General features: G+C 39.6%; 7 protein-coding genes across 7 annotated transcripts; 1 reads left to right on the top strand and 6 right to left on the bottom strand.

The window, feature by feature from the left end:
• Nucleotides 1-94: 94 nt before the first annotated feature.
• On the bottom strand, nucleotides 95-2,391 carry LOC106382363 (proteasome subunit beta type-5-B). The gene is made up of 8 exons (XM_013822379.3): nucleotides 2,234-2,391; nucleotides 1,903-2,031; nucleotides 1,684-1,813; nucleotides 1,351-1,457; nucleotides 763-897; nucleotides 586-689; nucleotides 413-513; nucleotides 95-331 (listed from the first exon to the last, which is right to left on the bottom strand). The coding sequence occupies exons 2-8, from the start codon at nucleotides 2,020-2,022 to the stop codon at nucleotides 204-206; spliced, it is 825 nt and encodes a 274-aa protein (XP_013677833.2). The 5' UTR covers nucleotides 2,023-2,031; nucleotides 2,234-2,391; the 3' UTR covers nucleotides 95-203.
• Nucleotides 2,392-3,280: 889 nt separating this feature from the next.
• Nucleotides 3,281-4,706, bottom strand: LOC106382362. Its single transcript, XM_013822377.3, has one exon. The coding sequence runs from the start codon at nucleotides 4,497-4,499 to the stop codon at nucleotides 3,537-3,539; it is 963 nt and encodes a 320-aa protein (XP_013677831.2). The 5' UTR covers nucleotides 4,500-4,706; the 3' UTR covers nucleotides 3,281-3,536.
• Nucleotides 4,707-5,138: 432 nt separating this feature from the next.
• LOC106382358 (pentatricopeptide repeat-containing protein At1g13040, mitochondrial) lies at nucleotides 5,139-7,310 on the bottom strand. Its single transcript, XM_048738223.1, has 2 exons — nucleotides 5,437-7,310; nucleotides 5,139-5,345 (listed from the first exon to the last, which is right to left on the bottom strand). Exon 1 carries the CDS (start codon nucleotides 7,138-7,140, stop codon nucleotides 5,587-5,589), a length of 1,554 nt encoding a protein of 517 aa, XP_048594180.1. The 5' UTR covers nucleotides 7,141-7,310; the 3' UTR covers nucleotides 5,139-5,345; nucleotides 5,437-5,586.
• A 284-nt stretch (nucleotides 7,311-7,594) lies between these two features.
• LOC106382364 (eukaryotic translation initiation factor 4B2) lies at nucleotides 7,595-10,106 on the top strand. Its single transcript, XM_013822380.3, has 3 exons — nucleotides 7,595-9,045; nucleotides 9,242-9,658; nucleotides 9,808-10,106. The coding sequence occupies exons 1-3, from the start codon at nucleotides 7,790-7,792 to the stop codon at nucleotides 9,833-9,835; spliced, it is 1,701 nt and encodes a 566-aa protein (XP_013677834.2). The 5' UTR covers nucleotides 7,595-7,789; the 3' UTR covers nucleotides 9,836-10,106.
• Nucleotides 10,107-10,359: 253 nt separating this feature from the next.
• Nucleotides 10,360-12,385, bottom strand: LOC106382365. The gene is made up of 2 exons (XM_013822381.3): nucleotides 11,981-12,385; nucleotides 10,360-11,783 (listed from the first exon to the last, which is right to left on the bottom strand). Exons 1-2 carry the CDS (start codon nucleotides 12,059-12,061, stop codon nucleotides 10,686-10,688), a joined length of 1,179 nt encoding a protein of 392 aa, XP_013677835.2. The 5' UTR covers nucleotides 12,062-12,385; the 3' UTR covers nucleotides 10,360-10,685.
• Nucleotides 12,386-13,985: 1,600 nt separating this feature from the next.
• LOC106379917 (protein DETOXIFICATION 31) lies at nucleotides 13,986-17,963 on the bottom strand. The gene is made up of 8 exons (XM_013819764.3): nucleotides 16,682-17,963; nucleotides 15,632-16,173; nucleotides 15,454-15,540; nucleotides 15,032-15,088; nucleotides 14,706-14,944; nucleotides 14,485-14,603; nucleotides 14,302-14,388; nucleotides 13,986-14,214 (listed from the first exon to the last, which is right to left on the bottom strand). The coding sequence occupies exons 1-8, from the start codon at nucleotides 17,039-17,041 to the stop codon at nucleotides 14,146-14,148; spliced, it is 1,560 nt and encodes a 519-aa protein (XP_013675218.1). The 5' UTR covers nucleotides 17,042-17,963; the 3' UTR covers nucleotides 13,986-14,145.
• A 500-nt stretch (nucleotides 17,964-18,463) lies between these two features.
• LOC106382366 (high affinity nitrate transporter 2.5) lies at nucleotides 18,464-21,630 on the bottom strand. Its single transcript, XM_013822382.3, is given in 3 exon segments — nucleotides 18,464-19,028; nucleotides 19,107-19,582; nucleotides 19,774-21,630. Coding segments are annotated over 3 exon segments (1,500 nt in total). The 5' UTR covers nucleotides 20,455-21,630; the 3' UTR covers nucleotides 18,464-18,685.
• Nucleotides 21,631-22,188: the final 558 nt, after the last annotated feature.

The following is a 22,188-nucleotide window of genomic DNA, read 5'->3' on the forward strand; positions in this document are numbered from 1 at the left end:
AAAAAGTTCGGTTCGATTTGATCGGTTTTTAATATTCAGATTGCACATGAAAGCTTACCTAATCAAATTGTCAAAACCAATCACAGATTCCTAATTTCATGGTGGAAACAGAGCTGCTTGAACAAAATAAAGAGTGTGCATTTGCAGAATAAAAGGAGAATCTTATAGTGAGAAACAAAGTTTAAGCTAGAGAGTGAATGTTATTACTCGGCGGCCGCTTCCTCCATGACTTGTTCGGCAGTGGATGGTGGCACAGGGTAGTAGTGATAGTGTAGCTCCCCAACATCATCTCCCGACAGTTTCTTCCATCCATTAGGACCCACGTGGTACACTGATTAATATGAGAATAGACAAATGTTATTATTATATGAGGTAGGTTAAGTATCTTGAAAGTTCCATATCGAACACTAACCGCTAGCAACTCCACCACTAGCTCCATCACGGAATGTCGCATGGTAGATTGATCTCCTTGCTAACTCAGATGCTTCTTCAACTGACATATCGAATTTGTACCTAAATGACAGAAGCAAGATTAGAATCTGGTGGGAAAATGAGATGAACATGTTGTTGGGGGCATTGATTTACCCGCTGTCAAGTACACCATAAGCGTATGGTGAACCAGAACCGACTGAAAACCTGTCTCCCTTGAGCCTTCCTCCTTCGTTGTCCACATAGTATAGTCCAGGACCCTGGAGTTAGAGTGTTAATGTTTTTATTTCGGCGAGAAGATTTAAGAGGAGTAATGAAGATATTTTCACTTACAGTTTCGTCCCATCCAGCAATCATTGTGCCGACGGAAAGTCCCATTCCACGGTATGAGTAGAGCATGTTTGCTAGAAGTTTTGAAGCTCCGGAAACAGATATTCTCCTCTTGTTTGCCAGCTCATGTAGACGGCACTTGCATAGACAAAATACATAATGAGATTAGAGACAAAAATGGGTATACACACTCAAATGAAAAGTATCCCATCGCATTCACAAATACTTGTCTTTCGATATAACACTACTAAAGCTTTTATAATTCACCAAATAAAGTTATTTTTTTTCATTCGGTATCTTAGTATAACAAAGATAACCAAAGAATATTTCTGATAAAAAAATGTTTGGTTCACAGAACAAGGATGCTAATAAAGCCACTAACTATGTTGCAGAAAATGCATATTCATCAACCCAACGATTCACCATAACACAAACCAAAACCTTTCTAGTTAGTCAATACAGACACACAAAAAAAAATTAAAGCCTTTGACAACGCAGCAAGACTCCCCATACCAACAGAAAGGAAGATAAAGCCACAGATCTAAGCATCACTACAGACATAAAAAAAAAAGAAAAAAGCTAACTAGGTACCTTAATTCCAAGATTACGGTGCCAGAATTGACAATCAGCAGCTCCTCCAGCCATTGTACCAAGCATATAAGGATTGATTTCAATAATCTTCTTCACAGATTGTGACGCTACATAGAGAGAAAAAAAAACAATACAAAACATCAGCAGAGCAATAATACAACACTTCGTTTCCTATACTGTCTCACAGTCATTAGCCAACAGAAACAATCCAACAACAAGCCAACTTAATCTCCATCCTATTTGTTTCTGCCAGAGTCATACTATATGCAAAGGATACATCTTTTCCACAGCTAAAACAGTTAAAAGGAAAGTGATGGAAGAAAGAGAACATACAGATATATCCACCCATGCTAGCACGAGAGTCAGCAGCGACCATAACACCTTCTTTGAAGATGAAAGCCAGCGTGGTTGTTCCTTTCGCTGGCTTCACCATCTGTACTGCTTCTTTCTGAAACCCATCGAACTAAAACCCACACACAAAGAGGTTAATCAAAATCAACCACCCACACTGATTAGCAAATGAATCCAAAAGAGGTTAATCAAAAAACTCACATCAGTAGTGCGGGGAAGGTCAAAGGAGGGCACAGTAGTAAACCCATCAAGCATATCGTTGCTCGACCCGAATCCAATCGTAGGCATGGATGTCTCGAACCCACTAGTATCAAGCTTCATCCTTTAAACCTACAGAATCAATCAAAACACTCAAACTGATAAAATTGTAATCTAGCATGAAATAAACCAAACCCAGATGTCAAGCAAAGAGCTTTTTCTCTCAAAAACTCGAATCAGATCTAGTACGAGTACATGAGTGTAGGTACACTTTATCGTTATTTACAAGCCAAATTAACGATTCTAGAGCTCGATTAAAGGATCTGAAACGTACCTTAGTGAAGAGAGGTAATCAAATCGAGCCAAAGGGTTCCGAGAGATAGAGAAGAAGAAGACGAAGAAGTAGCTCAAAGTAGTAGATCGTTTCTTGAGCTCCGGGCAAACTACAGAGAAGCATATATGGGCCCTATGGGCAATCAAATATGGGCTATTAATTACTAAATGGGCCTACCATTTTCTTATTAATTGGGCATGAAACTCTCTCTCTCGACTAAACAAGGAAAAAGTTTTGAACTTAAAACTTTACTAGATTTTGATCCGCGCTTTCAAAGCGCAAGATCGTTTCTTTTTAAAATTTCATTTAAATTAATAAATACTTGTCGAATCTATATTTTAATAGATTTTTTTATTTGCTTATAGTCAATTTTTATAATATTGTCTTCTTTATTTTTTTAATTATTATTAAAATAAAAATATTTGTCCTATATTATCCTATTCCTGTTGGTTTGTTCGAATGTGTGGGTTTGAATAGAAAATCGGTGTTACCTATTTATAATATTGATCGGATTCAAAGCGAGGTGTTAGGTTTTATGAGAAACTTGGGGAGAAAGTTAGGGAATCTTCTTTTTAAAATCGAATCTCTCTATATTTTAAGATTAGTTTTTAGAAAATTCAGTAACTTTTTTCTGCGTGTTTCTCAAGTTGGTAGATCTTCTTTTTATTTGATTTGATTCCGTAAATCTTTGAATACAAAATGAGATTTAAAACGACTTAATGGGCTTAAAACCAAAAATATAAGTAGCAAATTGGTTGGGCTTTTTATTTTCGAAAAACATTTAAAACAATTGAAAAAATAATTGAAAAAGAGAATGAAATGTTTTGTAAGTAATAGAAAAAATTCAGGGGCAGATTCATAAGAAGTATTCTGCTTTAATAGTATAGATAATGCGTTAATGTTAATCAAACCAAACTGTATTGCAATGATTTTCAAGAAAAAGAAAAGAGAGTTTGCAATATGATCCTTTTCTTCTCGTGTAACGTTTTATAAAGGCAAAGACTTTATTCGAACATGTATCACTTTTATAAAAAGTAAGACAACTACTAAGGGAATGTTTATGTTTTTTTTTAAGGAATCTGCATCAGTTAGATTCAAACTAAATACAATTTTGGATCAATACTGTTATTCAAGATACAAGATCAAAGGTTTTTTTCCTATGCAAAAATTTTGTTTTATTTCTAAATGTAGCAGAAAAATATGAAAACAATACAAAAGTATATGTTTGCATATATAATCATCAAATGCGTCAAACAAAAAATTAAGTAATATACTCAGTCGCAGAAAGTTGCAGGGCAACACGCTAGCGTTTTGTAATGCATCTTCTTGCTCGCATGTACCCTAAAGGAGGATTCTTCAACGAGATGCTGCAACGCGTGTGCAACCAATAAGAGTATCTCATCAACGACCCAACGTTCGAGCGAGCGTGGAACGTTCCTCTCAGGTTCAACAACACAGGACCTGTTCCGAGCTGTAACTGCAGCTCCTGGCTCTGAATCATTTGAATAGGGACCTGACTGCTCACGAGATGGAAGCTCGTGAACATGGACATTCCCTTTGGAACAATGAACGGCTCGATGCGCTGTGTTGCTATGAGCGTGTTGTAAAAGTAGAGCTCGAACATGATGTAGCTGAAGTCGACACTTCTCTTCTTGCTTGGGTTTGTGAAGTTTACCACAACCGCGAGATCTCCGTTTAGAACGTAACCCATTTCGAGATTCGCCGAGTTTAGGTTAGCTGCTGCGATGGCGAAGTAGGGTGTGTGTGGACGGTTGCTGAGGTAGACGAGGAGGAGGACGAGGCCGGAGAGAATCAGGATGACTAAGAGAATTGCGCAGCAGACTGTAGCCGGTAGTTTCATGGGTTTGGTCCTCTTTGGACCTTGTTGATGGTGCGTTGGTCGTGTTGGAGCCGTCCTCCATGGAGTTGGTTCAGGTCCATGGCCACCGTTGGGTTGAGGTCGTTGTTGATCTTCAGGGCTCAATAGCGATGGCCTACCAGGGTTTGGATTACGGCGTGGTGGTAACGGTTCTTCTGGCCTCAGTGGCATGGGTCTTGAGGAAGGCGGCTCATGAATAAGTTCAGGTGGCTCACTCTGGTGGCGACCTCTAGTCTTTATTCTAGGCCCTGATGGAGCAACAGGATGAGCCTGTGGGTTCTGGTGGTGGTCCGGAGAGGGCCATGAGGTAGAGGGACCACCGGGATGTTGATCCTGCGAGGAAAACTGAACAAGATGAGGGTTGGTTTCATAGTGGTGATAAGACATTAAAGCACCAACAAAATGAGAAAAGACTTGTGTGATAGACTACTGATAGCAAGAAAAGAGAAATTATGAGTGTTTCTAAATGAGAGAGAGAGGTGATAACTTGATGAGAAGTACAAGTAGGATTCTTGAATTAAAGGAAACTGACACAAGGAAGCAAGTAATCTTTTTTACATATTTTTCGTTCTAAGCAAGCGAAACTATAGACATCATCCCCTTTATTTTTCATCAAAAATTGTTTGGAAAAGAAATAAATAAATACAAGATATTCAGTTGGGTTCTTGGAGAGAGAGAGAGATAAGAGCTTACAGGTTCCCGCTTATGGTAAACATTCTGTTTTTAGAATGTTTATGTATTCTTCTTCTTCTCCTTTTGTGCTAATACGGGCTTAGCTCTGCATCAGTACACATGATGAAACATAGTAAATGACATGACTGAAGAATAGAGTTAGGACTCGCTGATAAAACAGTCACACAAATACTTCAAATTTTAAAATTTTGTGCAATCAATATATGTTCCAGAAAAAGCTTGATTTTGCTATAAAATATATCAGTGTATGAAAATATGCAGAATATGATAAGACTAATAAAGCATTTTGACCCACTTTCAAACATTGAAACAAAGTTATCAGATGAAGTCTGAGCTAACCTTCTGGATTTCAGACTTTAAAATGCAGTTTCCAAAACATCAAGCTTGATGTGCCGATACATAAAAAGAAAACTCCTTCTCTCAGTCCAATACGATCCGTCCTCAATGTAATATTTCTGAGGAACGGGATTAAACTGAGCGGATGCCTTCAATAGTCTAACCATAAATGATGATCCTTCAGGAGTATCAATGTCAAGTCAGCTGCAACAAAAAAAAAGTAAAGATTTACTTGGTCTATGCAAACTCAACCACAGATTCACTAGTGTAGGAAAGGAAGGAAACTAGCTCAAACCTGATTAAAGTTTCTTGTTTCTCTCCAAGCAGCAGCATGCATCAGCAGAGGCTAAATGGCTCTGTATCAGCATCTCCATGCCACCATACTTTGACTAAGATGGCATTTTTGCAAAGGAGAAGACATTAAAGGTGTAGAACCATAGTATGCCTACGCATCAGCACTCACTGAACAGCTAGCCTTAATGAGTGTATCAGACACATCTCTATCAAGGGTGAAACCTTTCTCCATCATCTGATCCCAAATCTCGTAGGCTGCCGATAGTTTATTTTCTCGAACGAGTCCTCCAATAATGAACTTAAAAGTCAATTCATCAGGACAACATTCCTTACTCTGCATGTCCTTAAACAATTTCAACGCTTCAGTTACTCTACAAGACCTGCAGAGACCACTTATAAGTGCGTTGTATGAAACCGCATCCGGTGCAATCCCATGCTCAATCATGTCACTGAAAACTCCATAAGCCTTGTCGAGATTCCCGGATTTACACAAATGGTCCAGAATCGTTGTGTAAAATATTCTATCTGGCGACAGACCTAACCCCGTCATCTGATCAAGAAGCTTCTTTGCAACACTAGAGTTACCTTCCCTGAGAAAAGCCTTGATAAGACTCGTGTACGTCACCACATTTGTCGCTATCCCCTTCTGTCTCATTTCCTCGAAGAGCTTGTAAGCCTTCTTAGTATTTGACGCCCTGCAGAATGTCTCAATCAGAGTGCTGTAGGAGACAACATCACATAAACCTCTAGGCTCCATCTCTTTAACCATGAAGGAATATCCTTTATCCGGATGACCAACCCTGCACCGCCGCTTAAGCAACTGGTTATAACTATAAACATCAGGCTGTATCCCACTCCTCACCATCTCCCCCATCACCCCTTCCGCTTTCTTCACCATATTGTTATCATAATAAAAATTCAACAACACATTGTACGTAACAAGATCCGGCTCACACCCACTCTTACTCATAAACGACTTCAAAGCCTCCGCCTTTTCTATCCTCCCCGCTCTACAAAACCCGCTAATCAACGCATTGTAAACCACAGTACCAAGCTTAACTCTTCCGCTCTTGATCTCATCCGCCACCATCTCATAAGCCAAGTCAACTCTCCGAGCGTGACACAACCCAACAACAAGAGCCGCACAAGCTTTATTATCCGGACCAACCCCACTACGAATCATTACATTCCAAATCTCAACCGCGTCAGTGACCTTACCAGCTCTAAACAACCCGTTAATAAGTATAGTATAAGATACAACATCTGGCTCCCTACCTCTCCTAACCATACAAAAGAATGTCTGAACAGCAAAACCTACTTTTAACTCTCTACACAACAGATCTAAGTAAATGTTGAACGCCCATACGTCAGGTATGTATCCGAGAGCTTCCATGTCCCTCAAAAGAGCGTCAATGAGGTCAAAGTTTTTAACTTTACATAAACCCGAGATAAACCTCGAGTAGGTGAAGGGGATTAAGGAGAAGCCCATCGGCGTCATATCCTTATACAATGCCTCCGCAAGCTCGAATCTCGAGTCCTTGACCAAGACCCCGATGAAACGGTTGTAGTCGCAAGAGAAAACTCGGTAGCTTGAGTGACGCATTTCGTCGAACACCTGAGCTGCGTTGTCGATCGTACCTGACTTCACGAGGTAAGCGATGCGCGAGCGGTATGCGAGGCGTACTGCGCCCAGCGTCTTATGCATATCAGAGAGATACGCATAAGATCGTATCAGGTTGCCTTCTTTATTTCAGCATCAGATCGACAACGACGGCTGGTGCTGGAGCTTAAGCAAGAGAGGGAAGAACGGGAAGTACTCAAACTGGGCTTCTAACAAGGCCCATTACGTTCGTCATTAATCTTTGACTAAACCCTCTTGTTGAACTAGAGTGTCTAATTTTGTTTTGATGTTTATTTGATTTTGATGTATCTTATTACAACGTGGAATCGTCTGAGCGCATAAAGTTAGTGGGAAAGTTCACCTTACAACGACTCGTGACCGTTCGGTTCGCTCTTCAAGTCAACCGTCGCTTGCTTTACACGTCGGTGGACCACAACGTTCAAGCCATTACCTCTCTCGTCACTGATTGGCTCGTGTCTTACACTCTCCTAACTAGCGCGTTAGCTATCTAATCTCTTTAGCTCCTCTGTTTCGATACCTACAAAGAAACAGCTTTAAAAGGAATAAAAATTTAATTGATTTTCCTCCGAAAGTTTCCATCTTTATGCAAAAAGAGAGAATCTAAGATCGATTCGCTATAAGGGTAGTATCCGGTTCCTCACTCGGAGCTCCGGATCACTCAGATCTGTTGAAAGTTTCGATTTTTCTTCGGAATTGAGAATCGAATCACGAGATGTCGAAGCCTTGGGGTGGAATCGGCGCTAGTTGGGCCGACGAGGCTGAACGCGCCGACGAAGAGCAGGCGGCGGATGAGCAGAGCTTCCCGAGTTTGAAGGAGGCTGCGACTACCACCAAGTCCAAGAAGAAAAAGAAGATGACTTTATCAGAGTTCACCAAGGGAGCTGGAAGCGGTTCTGTTGGGATGACGAGGGAGCAGATGATTCAGCTTCCCACTGGTCCGAGGCAACGCTCCGAGGACGAAATGCAGCGTGGTGGTATTGGCGGTGGGTTCTCTTCTTACGGTGGAGGAAGGTCTAGTGGAATGTCGAGAGGTGGAGATGATTCTAATGGGTCTTGGGGCGGTGGTGGTGGTGGGAGGAGAGGTTATGGTGGGTTTGATGATGATCAGAGAGGCTCCTCTAGAGTTTCAGAGTTCCCACAAGTGTCTAGAGCTGATGAGGTTGATGATTGGGGGAAAGGGAAGAAGTCGGTTGCGGCGTTTGATCAGGGACGTCAAGGTCGTTATGGTGGTCTTGGAAGCGGTGGTGGTAGTTATGCAGGAGGAGGTGGTAGTGGTGGCAGTTATGGAGGAGGAGGTGGTGGCAGTTATGGAGGTGGAGGTGGTGGCAGTTATGGAGGTGGAGGAGGAGGTGGTGGCAGTTATGGAGGTGGAGGAGGAGGTGGTGGCAGTTATGGAGGTGGTGGAGGAGGTGGTGGCAGTTATGGAGGTGGAGGTGGCTTGTCTAAAGCTGATGAGATTGATAATTGGGGAGCTGGTAAGAGCCATTCGTCTCTCACAAAGTCATCTACATTTGGGTCAGGTCCAGAGCCTGACCGTTGGGCAAGAGGAGTCTCTTCAGGTGGTGTTCAAGAAGAGCGTCGTCGTCTTGTTCTTGAACCAAGAAAGGTTGTTGTTGTTGATAGTGGAGTGAGTGAGACTCAAACCGATGCGAAGACGAGTAAGCCGAGTCCATTCGGAGCAGCTAGACCGAGAGAGCAAGTTTTGGCGGAGAAAGGATTGGACTGGAAGAAACTTGACTCTGATATTGAGGCTAAGAAGGGGAGCTCTCAAACGAGCGCACAATCAAGCAGACCATCAAGTTCTCAGTCTAATAGGTCCGAGAGTTTAGCATCGAACAACAATGTGGAGAAACCGAGACCAAAGGTGAATCCTTTTGGAGATGCAAAGCCTCGGGAAGTGTTGTTGGAGGAGCAAGGGAAAGATTGGCGCAAGATGGATTCTGAACTCGAGCATCGCAGTGTTGACAGGTCTGTTTTGAGTTTTATATTCTTTGCGTACTGAATGAGAAAGTTAACTTGTGAACCAAGCAGAAAATAGGACAATGTTAGTGTAATTAAAACTTAAGATAGTTTTTGCCACATCTGCTTAGTGTTTTTTGATTCAAAATGGAAACTTATTGAATGACTTTTAATCTCTCTGTCTTGTGAAACAAATTTGTTCCAGGCCTGAGACAGAAGAGGAGAGACTGTTGAAGGAAGAGATAGAAGAGCTACGGAAGAAGCTCGAGAAGGGAGCAGCCATCGCACCAGAGAGCAAGGAAACTCAACAAGAATCATCAGACAGTGATAACCATAATCTACTACGCGAGAAAGAGAAAGACCTGGAGTTGCTAATCCGTGAGCTGGACGACAAAGTGAGGTTCAGGCCAAGAGCAGCTGAGAGGCCTGGATCCGGTGCAGGCAGAACAGGTAGTAACTATGGTGAGAGACCACATTCCAGAGGTGGATCAGTTGATGAGTCTAGGAGTGTGGAATCATCCATGGAGAGACCGAGATCGCGTGGCGCAGGTGGTGGTGATGATAGAAGAAACTTCCAAGGAAGCAAGGAACGTGGTTTCTTCAGCAACAGGAACTTCGACAGGTTAGTAGTCTTTATTTAACATCTGATTCAATCCCATTACAGAGAACAGACTTGTACAAGTTTAGAAACTCGCTGACTTAAGTATAAAGATTCAAAACATTAGTCATCTTTGTGATGTTATTAAAACTGACATATGAGGTTCTCCACAGATCATCGACGTCTAGGAATGGGTGGTAGAAGAAGGAGAATGGAGTCTGGTTTGCCGACCGTTCCCAGGTTTTGAAGAAGACATTGAAAGAGAAGGTTCAATAATATTTAATAAAAAGAAATTTTTTATCTCCTTTGAGAAACCTAATTTTTGGAGGTTTTTTTTGTTTTTGTATTTGATTCATCTTTCTGAAATCGTAGCCTAATGGCTTCGTTCTTCTAATTTCTGTATTTGTTTGGTTGTTGGCTCTTCAAACGGCAGAGCGCGAGATTTGAGACAATTAATGTGTGTTCGGTTCTTCTTTTGTGTGTTTTGAAACTCTATTTACCACTTCAGTTTCTATTGCACATAGAAGTGATGGTCATACATGTGTTACACAAAAAATAATTGCAATATTTTGTCTGGTTAAAAGTTTTTGCAAATTTCTCAGTACTGAGAACAAGACTCTTAATGGTGAACACATGCAAACACAACAATAGTCGTATACGTAACAACCCCAAAATGAAATCAACGAGAGCAATGTACAAAAAAAAAAGGTTAAGTAAAGAGTGTCTTGACGCAAAACTTCCCAAAAGGGAGAAAGAAACTCATAAGAAAGAGAACACAAACTCATGTTTTGGAGATGCAAGCAAAGGTCACATAGAATGAATCCTTAAAAGAAACAAAGAGATCATCAATCTATCTATATACAAAAAGAATCTTCATCACCCTTTCAAAATAATCCTCTCCCAAGCGCCTGGTGAGCTGCTGCATTCACCAGACACACCAATACGCCTCATACATTATATCTCAGCTGTGAAAGTGTTATTAGTCCTGAGGAGGGGATTCAAGCCAGTCTCCTCTCAATGTAGAGATCTTGTGCGGTGAAGATTCCATCCATCATTCGCTTTCTCTTACACAATTCCCCGGCAAGAGAAACCTATACTTCTCTGCGTTCTCAAGCAGATAAGAAGGAAGATGAACAGCCGAGAAAGAATGAGGAATCGGACCCATCTTCCCTATAATATCCTTAAACGTATACTCCTCAGGTAACATATCGAAAAGATCAGCTCCTTTGCATATAACTCTCTGAACTCTCTTAGGATTCAAGAAATGACTAAACCTCACTCTATCATTATGACTATAAGCCTTCATCTTGAATATAAACTCACTAATCCTCCGAAAGCAAAAGCTGCAATGCCACCCGGCATCCGCCAAGATCTCATCGCTCTGACGGTAATGAGCGTACCGCGTCTTCCCCGTCTCGTACCTATGCACAGAAGCTCTCCAGCTCTTGTTATCAACCAAGAACTCAAAGGAGTAAAGATAGTTCTTGAGCCTCAGGTGAAGTATCTTAGGCACCTCGTCACACCATCTCAAGAGGTTTATAGTGTGTCTACTCGGGATCTCGTCGACGTCAGACATCAGCAGCAAGTCATCATCAGTGATCCCCGCGATCCTCAGAAGCTGATCAAGAGCTACACGCTGATATGCCTCCTCGTAGAAAGGGTTCTGCCCCTTGACGAACCTCCCACCGAGGGAGCCGTAAGTGAGACGCGGCTCCACGAACTCGAACTCGTCCCTGTGAGCTGCGAATACGAGAGGCTTAGGGAGGCCTGTGAAGGTGGAGTTTGATTCTAAGAGGACGAACTGAGTGATGTAAGGGTAGAGCTCTCTCCAACGAACAGCGAGGATGTCGAGCTCGTTGCTGAATAAAACGGCGTCGTAGACTCGTCGAGGGTAGTCACGTACTCCCCAGCCGTGGAGCTTGCAGAGAGTCTCCATGGTGGCGTTCTCGTGGTGGTAGTGAGGGATGTCGTGGAAGGGTTTGGGAGGGGATTCCCATAAAGGGCGGAGGAAGTAGGAGATCTTCTGGCCGTGGATGTAGCCGGCGAGGACGCATGTCGGGACGATGACTAGTAGGAAGATGTATGTCTTCATGTCGACGCCGCGGAGAGCGCAGCAGAGTCTGGAGAAGCTGAAGAATCTACCAGTTTCCTGCAAAGACAATCAAAATCTAAAAAACTCAGATCCAAGTTTGGTTTCTCAAATTAGCACAAAAGGTGTAGACTTTGGGGAGTTAACAGTGATGGGTTAACATAAAGATCTAAACTTTATCGAATTAGAGTGGTAAAGTTTCGATTTTTAATAAAAGGGTAGTGAGATCTCGTTTGAGAGAGATGGGAGATTCAAACCTGACTACAAACACCACCACAGATGGAATCAGTCTTCTTAGAACAGTAATGCCCACCTGCTTCTCCCATCATCCACCACATCAGATCCGCCGATTAACCAACTTATTTACCAAAATGCCACCCACCCTTCTCAATTCAAAGCTCGTCTCTTCGGCGACGATAAGTAGATCTCCGGCGGAATCACCAATCTCAACAAAAACAGAAACTTTCCGAATAAGGAAGGAAACAAAAACCCTTTAATCCCTAATGAACAAAACGATCAGAAAATTTTTGAATTGGGAGAGAAAAAAAATCAAAACTTTAAATGATTTTCAGAATTGCTAATGAGCGAGAGAGAAGGAAGAGAGAGATGAATAAAAGGCTGTGTCCTCTCTGTAAATGGGTGGCACTACGCGATTAAGAAAGCGGAGGGGCGAAAGCGTAATTTTGATTAAATTATATAATAATCGAACAAATTCTCTGTATATTCCGTGTTTACGAAACTACCCTTGTCTCGATCAACGCGTGGGGGCATTAGTTTGAGGGTGATAAGGTCATTTCGGAAGCAGCGTAACGGTTTACTCGGGCCCCACCACGAGACTCTCGGCCTGACTCAACGCCTCTGTGTTTTGTTTCTGTCGTGTGAATGACTTCATGCGTACAGTTCCGACACGTGGCGCTCTAAAATATCTCCTTTAGATATATCTTCCGGGCTTTTTAATCTGGGCTTGCTATTTTAATCGTGGCCCGTTTAGATACTTAAAAGGTCAACGGAATTGGAAAGTGATTATTATGTTAGTTTGTATTAAAAAAATTATATTACTATTTTACTATGGGTTTATATGAATTCAAGATCATGGATACGGTATCATTACATGTGTGAGAGAGAACAAGTAACAACAATTCCTTGACAAAATAATTTAGTTTTAATGGAAGAATATGATTCAATGATTTGTAAATCTTTAATAATGCCAGTGGATCATTGTGACTTGTGTTGGATAGGCCGGCTATATATTGACTTAGAAAATTATAAGGTCATTTAACTTATGATTGAGAACTAATTTATTTATAATTTAGATCTCATCATCTATGAACTGGAACGTGAACAAAAAAAACAGGAAATGTGTTTAGTAAATTAATGAGATGAAACTTGAAAGTCCATTTCTCTGTTTTCTGGTGGTGCGAAAAGTTACTTTATTTGTTTATAATAATTTACTACACGTTTTCAAACATTTAATAAAACTTATGGTCTCTAAATCAAACTGAAAAGCAGATTATGTAGTCTAGTTATTCGTGCTACTACCATTGTTATGTTACAACCCAAATTCGTAACCGTATTATATTTATATGTATAGGTATTACTATTTGACCATGAACATGAAGTGAGTGGACATACAAATATATCAAAACAAAACAGGCAGCTTTTAGGTGAAAACTTTAAGAAAAAGAGTTACACGTTTTGTAACTCCCATGATTCATAACATAAAGAAAACAGTGACGCGTGATAAGAATGGAAACTTGCATTGCATTCGTTAACGTGTGTCGTTGTATTGGATAATTGGATTAGTCGACGTTGACTTGCAACTTTTTAAGTCTTCCACTAATCAAACTTTGAGGTTTTCAATGGCCGAGACGTCCCAGTCTCACATTTATGATTGAATGGGATAAAAAAACTTCTAGCTCATCATTTATATATTGTGTGGAGTTGGGGAAACATCAACTGAAGCTAAATTAAACACATCCAAGTTTTGGAGACGATAAAAAGGCACATTTTTTTGATGTGATGTGTCAAGACTCTTGACTCAAGAGAGAACATGCAGTATGCTCTGGATAGATTTGAACAATTGTAGTTTAATCATGTCAGTGCGTTAGTTTCATAACCTAGAATTGTGTAGACATTTGGTATGGAACTCCAGACACTGACAGTTTCTCAATTATACTAATGGATCAGCTAGATTTTATCTTGGATCTTGAGGTAATTAGTACAGTCCACACCCTTATTAATAATTATGTATTAAGATTCCAATTCTCGAAATTCAAAACGTTTATTGATTAAAAAGGATCTTACATTACAACTTAAAGTCTTATAGAAAGAGATAAATTCAAGTTTCTTTTTAGCTCGGACGACACGGAAAGGTGATGTGATCATGTGCAGATCTTCTTAACTTATTAAAATAAAACTATAGTTAGTTCAAAAGAGTCTCTTTCTCTGTTTCTCCTCCCCATTCTCGTATCCTCTCTTCCGCCATTGCAGCCTGAAAACATATAAATATCATCAACGGATTAGAACAGTCGGTGAGTGAGAACTTGTTTAGCCAGTCTTAGTGTTTTTGGTTATTCACCTCTTTGGCCCAGTTGGTTGTGCAAATCATCCAAGTCAAAATTATCGACTGAACAAAAGTTCCCGTCATCATCCCCCACCAGATACCCTAATCCATAGAAGTTTCCATAGCATTAAAAACTATATATGATCTTTTGTCACATTTATAAAAGGGTTTTCCTATAAAAGATTTGAAAATCATTACCATTACGCCATATTCAAGCTTGAATCCCAACAATAGACCAAATGGGATTCCAAACAAGTAATAGCAAGCTATGTTCACATACGCAACAACTGCTTGCCATCCCGCTCCCACAGCCACTCCTGAGTTATTGTAGATAATTGAGTTTTAACTACCATAATGTCTATAAAGTAGTCGAGAAAATAGATATTACCAATCTAAAAAAATGTCATTAGGGTTTTTACCGGACAAAACAGGCTGAACATTGTTGATGACAATGCAGAAGGCAAGCATTGGTGTGAGTTCTCTAACCACATTCCTAACTACTTCATCTTCCACAAACAAAACCGGATACTCGTCTTGGAAGAAGAGTAAAACCGCCGCTATAAGCATTCCGAATGCTGTCGATACTATCACCGCCACGACGAGAGAGAACTTGGCCGTTCGTGGGTGGCTAGCTCCTAGCTCATTTGACACTCTCACACTGCCACAACAGAAATTTTTTTTATTATTAGTCGTGTGAGATGTGCAGAATTTGTAAAGAGTTTAATTTTCACTAGCGGATATTTACCTCACTGCTGCGTTAATCCCAACCGAAACCATAACTGCCCATCCCAAAATGTTCATGCTTCATTTTACACATGCACGTAAACAAATAATTAGAGAGTCGGAAATTTTGAACTTTCTTTTCCATTTTTTTCTATATCCCTATTTTACAATTTAATTTACATACATGCATGCAAAATTAGATTAAGAAAATGTGTGAAATTAAATATTTATATAGAGTATTGGACTATATTGGCCACAAAAGACAAAACAAAGAGACTACAACGCACGTTAGGTCTACTCATTTTAGAGAATCTTTATGAAACAAATGAATAAAACAACACAAAACAAAACAAAACCATTTATCATGTAATAACCTTAACTAATGTCGTGCAGAAATGATATAATGTAGGAGATATGTTTATTTAAAAATACAAATAATTTTACCATATGGAGAGTGCAGCTACGGAGACTTCAGCATTCTTCAAATATCCAGCAAATAGTACGAGTGCCATAAAATACCAAACCTCCAAACTACAAACGTAAATAAATTATAAATATGAACTAATGAGTCGGATCAAGTAGGGCAACAATAAATAACCGGGAAAAACGGTTTGAAACTCACCAAATCATCACAGCAGAAGCCAGAGACAATTTAACAAAACCCCACAAATTGTGAAAAGCCTCCCACGTGAAACCTGACCAAGCCTCACCACAAGTCCCACCAAAAATATACACGAGTTGCGCCACAACGATGAACCACCACGACGCGTTAAGCACCAAAGCTAAACCGGGAAGTCCCCAATGCAACCTAGACATGACTAGCCACGTGAGGAACGTGTGGATCACAAGAGCCACACCAGATATTCCTGCCATGACCATGATCTTGCTTTGCGACTGCAAAAACTTAGCGGTCGGGAAATTGATGGCGTAGGCGAAGATTTGTGGGATCATGTAGATGGAGAAAATCCCGGCCATGGCCGAGATTGCAGCGGTTTGGCCTATGAAGGATAGGATTGGAGCCGCGAAAACATAGAGCAGTGAAAGGATGAGAGCGGTTGCGCTTAGAATCACCCATGAGCGTTGTAAGTAAACACCGAGCAATGATGCTTTTCCTGCTCCAAACGCTTGTCCGCATAGCGTTTCCAACGCGCTTCCCATTCCAAGCTAGTCGCGTTCGCGATTCACCATACATAAATAAATAGCCGTAAGAATTTTTTAAATTACATTGGTTACACACTAGTACTACTAATATAGCAAGTACGAAATAACACATCAAGTGGTTTAAAGTGCGCCTACTATATAGACAAGTTGATGATTTTACTTAGATTCACATGTTTGTCATTGTAAACTTTATATAAAAACTCTAGAATATAGAGTTAGATTCAAAAATTAATTTGTAATTTGGTTTATGATATAGTTTTCTGAATTTAAGATATAGTTTCTACGTAAATAAATAAATAGCCGTAAGAAATTTAAATTATTCACATGTTTATTATCTTAAATTTTATATAACTATAGTCTTGATTCGAAATAGTCTATACTTGAGGTATAATTTTTTACCAATGCTAATCAAAACGTAAACAATCACAATATTTGAATATTTCAGATAATAATAAATAGTCTTTTAAGTTTCTTTTTTTTTTGGGAAAGTTCTAAAGATGTACATGCATACCATGATACCGAAGGAGAAACCAGCGATGACGGAATTCTCGATGGAGACGGCGGCGAGGGCGATGGTGCTAATATGTCCGGCGAAAACCTGAGTGATGGCTCCGAGAGAGAACTGGGCCATTGATGTGAAAATGGCCGGGCCAGCTAATTTCCATAGCTTCTTAGACTCAATTCTAAACTCTCTGACAAAGTCTCCGACGTTGGAGATGGGCGGGATATCAACGGCTGTAGAGGAGAAGGAGACAAGAGAAGATGCTCGGCTTCCCACTCCTAGATAACTCATCAATGCTTTATGGGTTGTTGGGTCAAGATCCTCCCTGGACGACAGAAACGGATCCATGAAACTGTTATCTTTCTCCATTCTCCTTCGATCAAGAAAGAGAGAAAAAGATAAGAGGTAAGGGAGAAGATCGTGGATCTTGCAATGTTACAGAGCAATGGTTATATAGACACTATTACAAAATGTTATAGGTCTAATAATTTAAAAGTAACTGAGGAACAAGATTTTGTATTGTATGAGTTTTTGGAAGAGTGGTAAAAGACAGCTTTACACCAGTTAATCTTTGACTTGGTGTTCCATAGTAGAATATATTATATGACTGAGTCTGTCCAGTGTTGTATAACTGACATACGTAATCAAAGGGTAACGATTTGATATTTCATCGCACGGCCAGCTAGGCTACCAATACAATATGAAAAAAAAACACTAAGAACATTTGCAATTGTAATTCACAAGTTGTTATAAAAATAAGGGAAGATCTTTGTTTCGTGGTCTCCATATGCCTTCTTACGACGTGCGAGGCAGTCAATGTGATATCCAAGGAAAGGAGAAACATCTTTAAACATTTTAGTTGAATTGGCTAAGGTTGTTAGCCGTTGAAGAAGCAATGAAAAGGGGTGTTTAGGTTTCAAAGGCCCATATAACCTGTTGGGTTTTCAACCCAATATCAGAGCGAGTGGGAAGGTAAAGGTTGCAAGAACTTTTTGTTTCTTGGCAGTCACTCAAGACTTAATTCACTTACTGTAATCAAAGAATAATGATACTGAAGATTGCAAGGTTTCTTGTTAAAAACAGTTGTTGATGGAATGATGGTGTGTCAGTGGCCAACGTAATTTCATTTGTCAATGAACTTGACATAGAAACGTTTGTTTTTAGTTGTTTTCTAATTTTTACACCATCGGTTATGAGAAGCTTCAATAAACGAGACACTTTGGTTGCAATTGTATATTCCTAAAAACTTGTTGCCAGAACTCACAAGAATTACATTACACCAATCTATTGCTTTTGAAAGATTACCTCCCACCTCATATATAGGATTCATCCTGGATTTAGTTTTTTTGAGACAAATTTTTAGAAGAATTTATAACAACTTCAAATGGTAGCCAAAACCCATCAACGGTTCTTCACAGAGTCAACACTGTGACCTTCTCACCGGAGCTGCAATCTTCTGCAGAGGCTCTCAGACATTTTACTATCAAAATTTATTGGTTGGATTTTTCAACGTCGATTTCAACTTCTTTGCGTTTTTTCGAACGCGGGCTTTAATTAGGACTACAAGTGAAGCTTGTCTATGGATCTCTTCTCTCCTTAGCCATATCTATCATTTGTCATGTCTTAGTTGTTTATCTCGAGAATATTTCCGGTTGTAACCGACTTAGCTCATTGGCCTTTAATTTAATATAAGTATTTGGTGTTCAAAAAAAAGAACTTAGCCAAAAAAAAATGGTATACCTTATTGAAAGTTGAAACATATATTTGTCAAAGGCAGCAAACAGAACAAAATATACAAAGTACTATATAAAATGAAAAAACGATGGTTCTTTCCATGATAAACAAACTTTTACAAAGTACCCCCATAAAAAGAAAACAGTAACCGGTAGGTACTACATTACATACACAGCTTATCACAGGAGAACAAAGAAAATCAAGAAATGGAGAGCACAAGCAAAGAAAAGAACACAAAAGCATACACACAAACAAGCAAACAGATAGAACAGTTATTTATCAAGATTGAGGATGAGTTGTGGCACGGCCTCTTTCGCTAACACTGTTCTCCGCAAATTTCTGGCTTGAAAGATGTAGGTTCTTTTCTTTCTCTTTAGAGCTCCACTCAGCGAGGTAATATTCTTCTTCAGTTACTTTCTTGGAAGAAGGTCCACAAAACATACCTCCCCATTGTGGAAAGTAAATCAAGCATATTGGTAAAGTACACGCGATAGACATTATCCCCATTAGAGTTATACCGGTCTCTCTAGAGTATGTTGACCCTTTGAAGAATATCAGTTGAGTTAAGACCGCACCAACATTGCCTCCCGCTCCTGTCATTCCCGATATCACCCCAAGAGATCTACATAACCAAAGAGCAAATACGTTAGATAACTAGTCTAAGCTACAAAAACTCTAATTGCCATGCATACAAGTTTACCTTCTAGAAATAAATGGAACAACGCCAAAGGTAAGTCCACAAGAAGCTTGGACGAAGACAGAGAAGATGAGCATAACAACTATAGACCCAGTCAAGGAATCAATTTGTCCAAGAGATGCACACAAGACACCTCCTAGTGTTTGAATAATCCACCACGACCACAACCTTCATCTCATACCAAACCGTCTCGCCATTAGATCCGAGAGGATACCTCCTCCGGGTCTAGCGAAAAAGTTGGCTAGGCCGAAACTGGCTGCTATAATCCCAGCTGTGTTGAGGTTTAAGTGGAATCTATCAAAGAAATATTCAGCTATGATGTTGTCTATTGTGAGCTCAACTCCAAAGCAATAGCCATATGCTAATGCTGTTATCCATCCTCTATAGTTGGTGATGCCATGAGTGATCACTTTCCCAACCTCATCTTTCTCTTTCTCTCCAGATTTGTGCATTGCCCAATAATCTCCATCAGGGAGATCCTTTTATATTTAAAGTAAAATAAAAAAAGACAAAACATAAGTGAGAGTATCGCATCATCGTTGACTTGCATGTAATAAACACAAACGTAACTGAATTTGCTTGTAATAAATTACATTTAATGTTTTTAATAGTTTTAGTCATTATATAACCTAAACCGGAAATTAACCGGATAAATTGAATAAACCGGTACCTGACCGAACAAGAGAACGGCGAAGGCAGAGAAGGTCTGAAAGAGACCGGGGATGAAGAAAGCGATCCTCCAAGCCGTGAACTTAGTGGCTCCCATCTGCCGGATCACCGAGAACACGAGCGGCATGATCAGCTGCGTCGCGCCTCCTCCGAGGTTTCCCCACCCGGCGGCGATACCATTAGCCGAGCCCACGACAGGTCCGGAGAACATAGAGCTCATCCAGAACTGCGTCGAGACAAAAGTAGCGAGCGAGAACCCCGCAAAGAACCGGACCATGATAAACCCTATCGGCGACTTGATCCCAGCCGTGAAGTACACGGCGGGAGCGGTGGAGAGGGTTAAAGCCGCGGAGGCGAGGCGCGGGCCGAAGAGGTCGCAAGCCGTGCCCATGACGAGACGAGCGAAAACTGAGCCGGACACGGAGGCGATACCGGCGTTTCCGATGTCAGTGGCGGTGAGGTTGAGGTTCTCGCGGATGACCGGGAGGAGAGGGGGAGCAGCGAAGGTGGAGACGAAGCAGCAGAAGAACTGAAACCACGAGAGGTGGAAAGCTCTCATGTGAGGCTTAGCGACGGAGAAGAGGCGGAACGTTGTTGACTTGTTCTCGGAGTCCACCGGAAGTGCGAACCTCCGAGTGGTGGTGGTGGTTCGAGATTCTTCTCCTTTGCCTTCGACGTCCATTGCTTGCGAGCTTTGGAGAAGCTAGTGAGGGCTTTTAGTAGGGTTTAGCTAAGAGAATGAGAGGAAGATTCTTGATGGATCTATGGTTTGAGGTTATGAGTATATATATAGAGCAGAGTGTAAAAGGGCTCTGACATTTTCATGGATGTTCTTCTGAAGAGTGATGTAATCATTTTTTTAGATATTAAATGGGTGCTATATTTTTTTTATTTTAACGCGATCGTAAATATTAGTATTGTTTTGTTTCTTATGCATTGAATTCTGCTTTTAGGGGGAGTGTATCAAATAGGAATTTTGAGGTGATTTGATTTTAGTGAGTTTTTAGATGATTTTAAGAGAATATTAGAATTTGGTGTGATTTTTGTTAAATAACTCTAGAATTTCGTCTAAAATCATGAAATTTGATTTGGTGTGATTTTTATTTTTATAACTAAGAAATCCCTTTCAAACACTCTAAAAACATTTAAAGCATTCTAAAATTTTCAACTTAAATTTTGTTCAATAAAAGTAGATTTCAGAGTGTTTGTTAAAATGACAAGTTTAATAACACTCGATTTGAAAGTATTTTTTAAAAATCCTCATTTGAATAACACTGGATTTGTCATTTTAATATAAATCATTTGAAACTCTTAGTTGAATACACCCCCTTAGTAGATTTCGATTTAGCTAGGTCGAGCAATAATCAAAATAAAATATATTTTTTATTTTAAATAATATGGTTTAGAATTTTCCGTACAGTTTAAGAAAACAATTAACTAGTAATTACTTTATCACAACATTTACTTTAAAATAAATAATTTAAATTAAATATAATATATTTTTATTAGTTTAGCCTGTTTAGAAGAACTTATATTACAAATTCCAATTTTAAACTCACACTTGACATAGTAAATTTGAAATTTGCTTTAGTTTTGGTTGATGTGTGAGAATCATTTTTTTCTTTTTTTAACTGAGTTAAAATTTAATCTAACTATAAGATCAGGTGTTTCGGATCAATTAGGATCAAACCAGTTATCTCAACTCATACATACAATGTTGTATCAGATGCAATACATTCATGGGACTGTTCTAGCTCTTTCTGTTTTCATGTCATCGAATGTTTAAGTTAGTTGAATAAGAAAAACCTCAAAATACTAATGTATAGTTTTCCAAACTTTTACTTTTTGTTCTGTTTTTCATATAATAGCCATTTAAGTATCAATTAGTTGTTGTACTTTTTATTATATCGGAATAATGTTCGAAGTCAATACTTGAGAGTTGAGACTCGGGGAATAGTAGCTTCGTTTGGCCTCTTTAACCATGGCAAAGGTAAAGTCTTCGGGGCAATAACTTTGGCAAAGTCTTAACTACAACAATGTGTTACAAAATTTCCAACTTGTTTCTTTCATTATCTGTAAAATCTCATGTATGCAATGATTTCAACATAGAAAACAAATTAAACATAAGCTTATGAATTCGATCCATTTAAAATCGTTAGAAATTCATAATAGGATTCAAGGGATTTATTGAATAGTGTGAAAGAATGAGAATATGAGATCAATATTTTACATATCAAAGAAAAGAGGGATTAGCTTGAGATTTGCATAACCAAAATCTTCTCTTCCGATCTATCTTTTTGGCCGAGTTATATGTTACATTTTTATTGTATATATATATTCTATAAATTTGTTCTATTTAAAAGTCAGAAACTATAATTTGATTTTATGATTTTAATATTGTAAAGACATGAAACCA

This window comes from Brassica napus, chromosome A8 (assembly GCF_020379485.1).
Source record: "Brassica napus cultivar Da-Ae chromosome A8, Da-Ae, whole genome shotgun sequence".
Lineage (NCBI taxonomy): Eukaryota > Viridiplantae > Streptophyta > Magnoliopsida > Brassicales > Brassicaceae > Brassica > Brassica napus.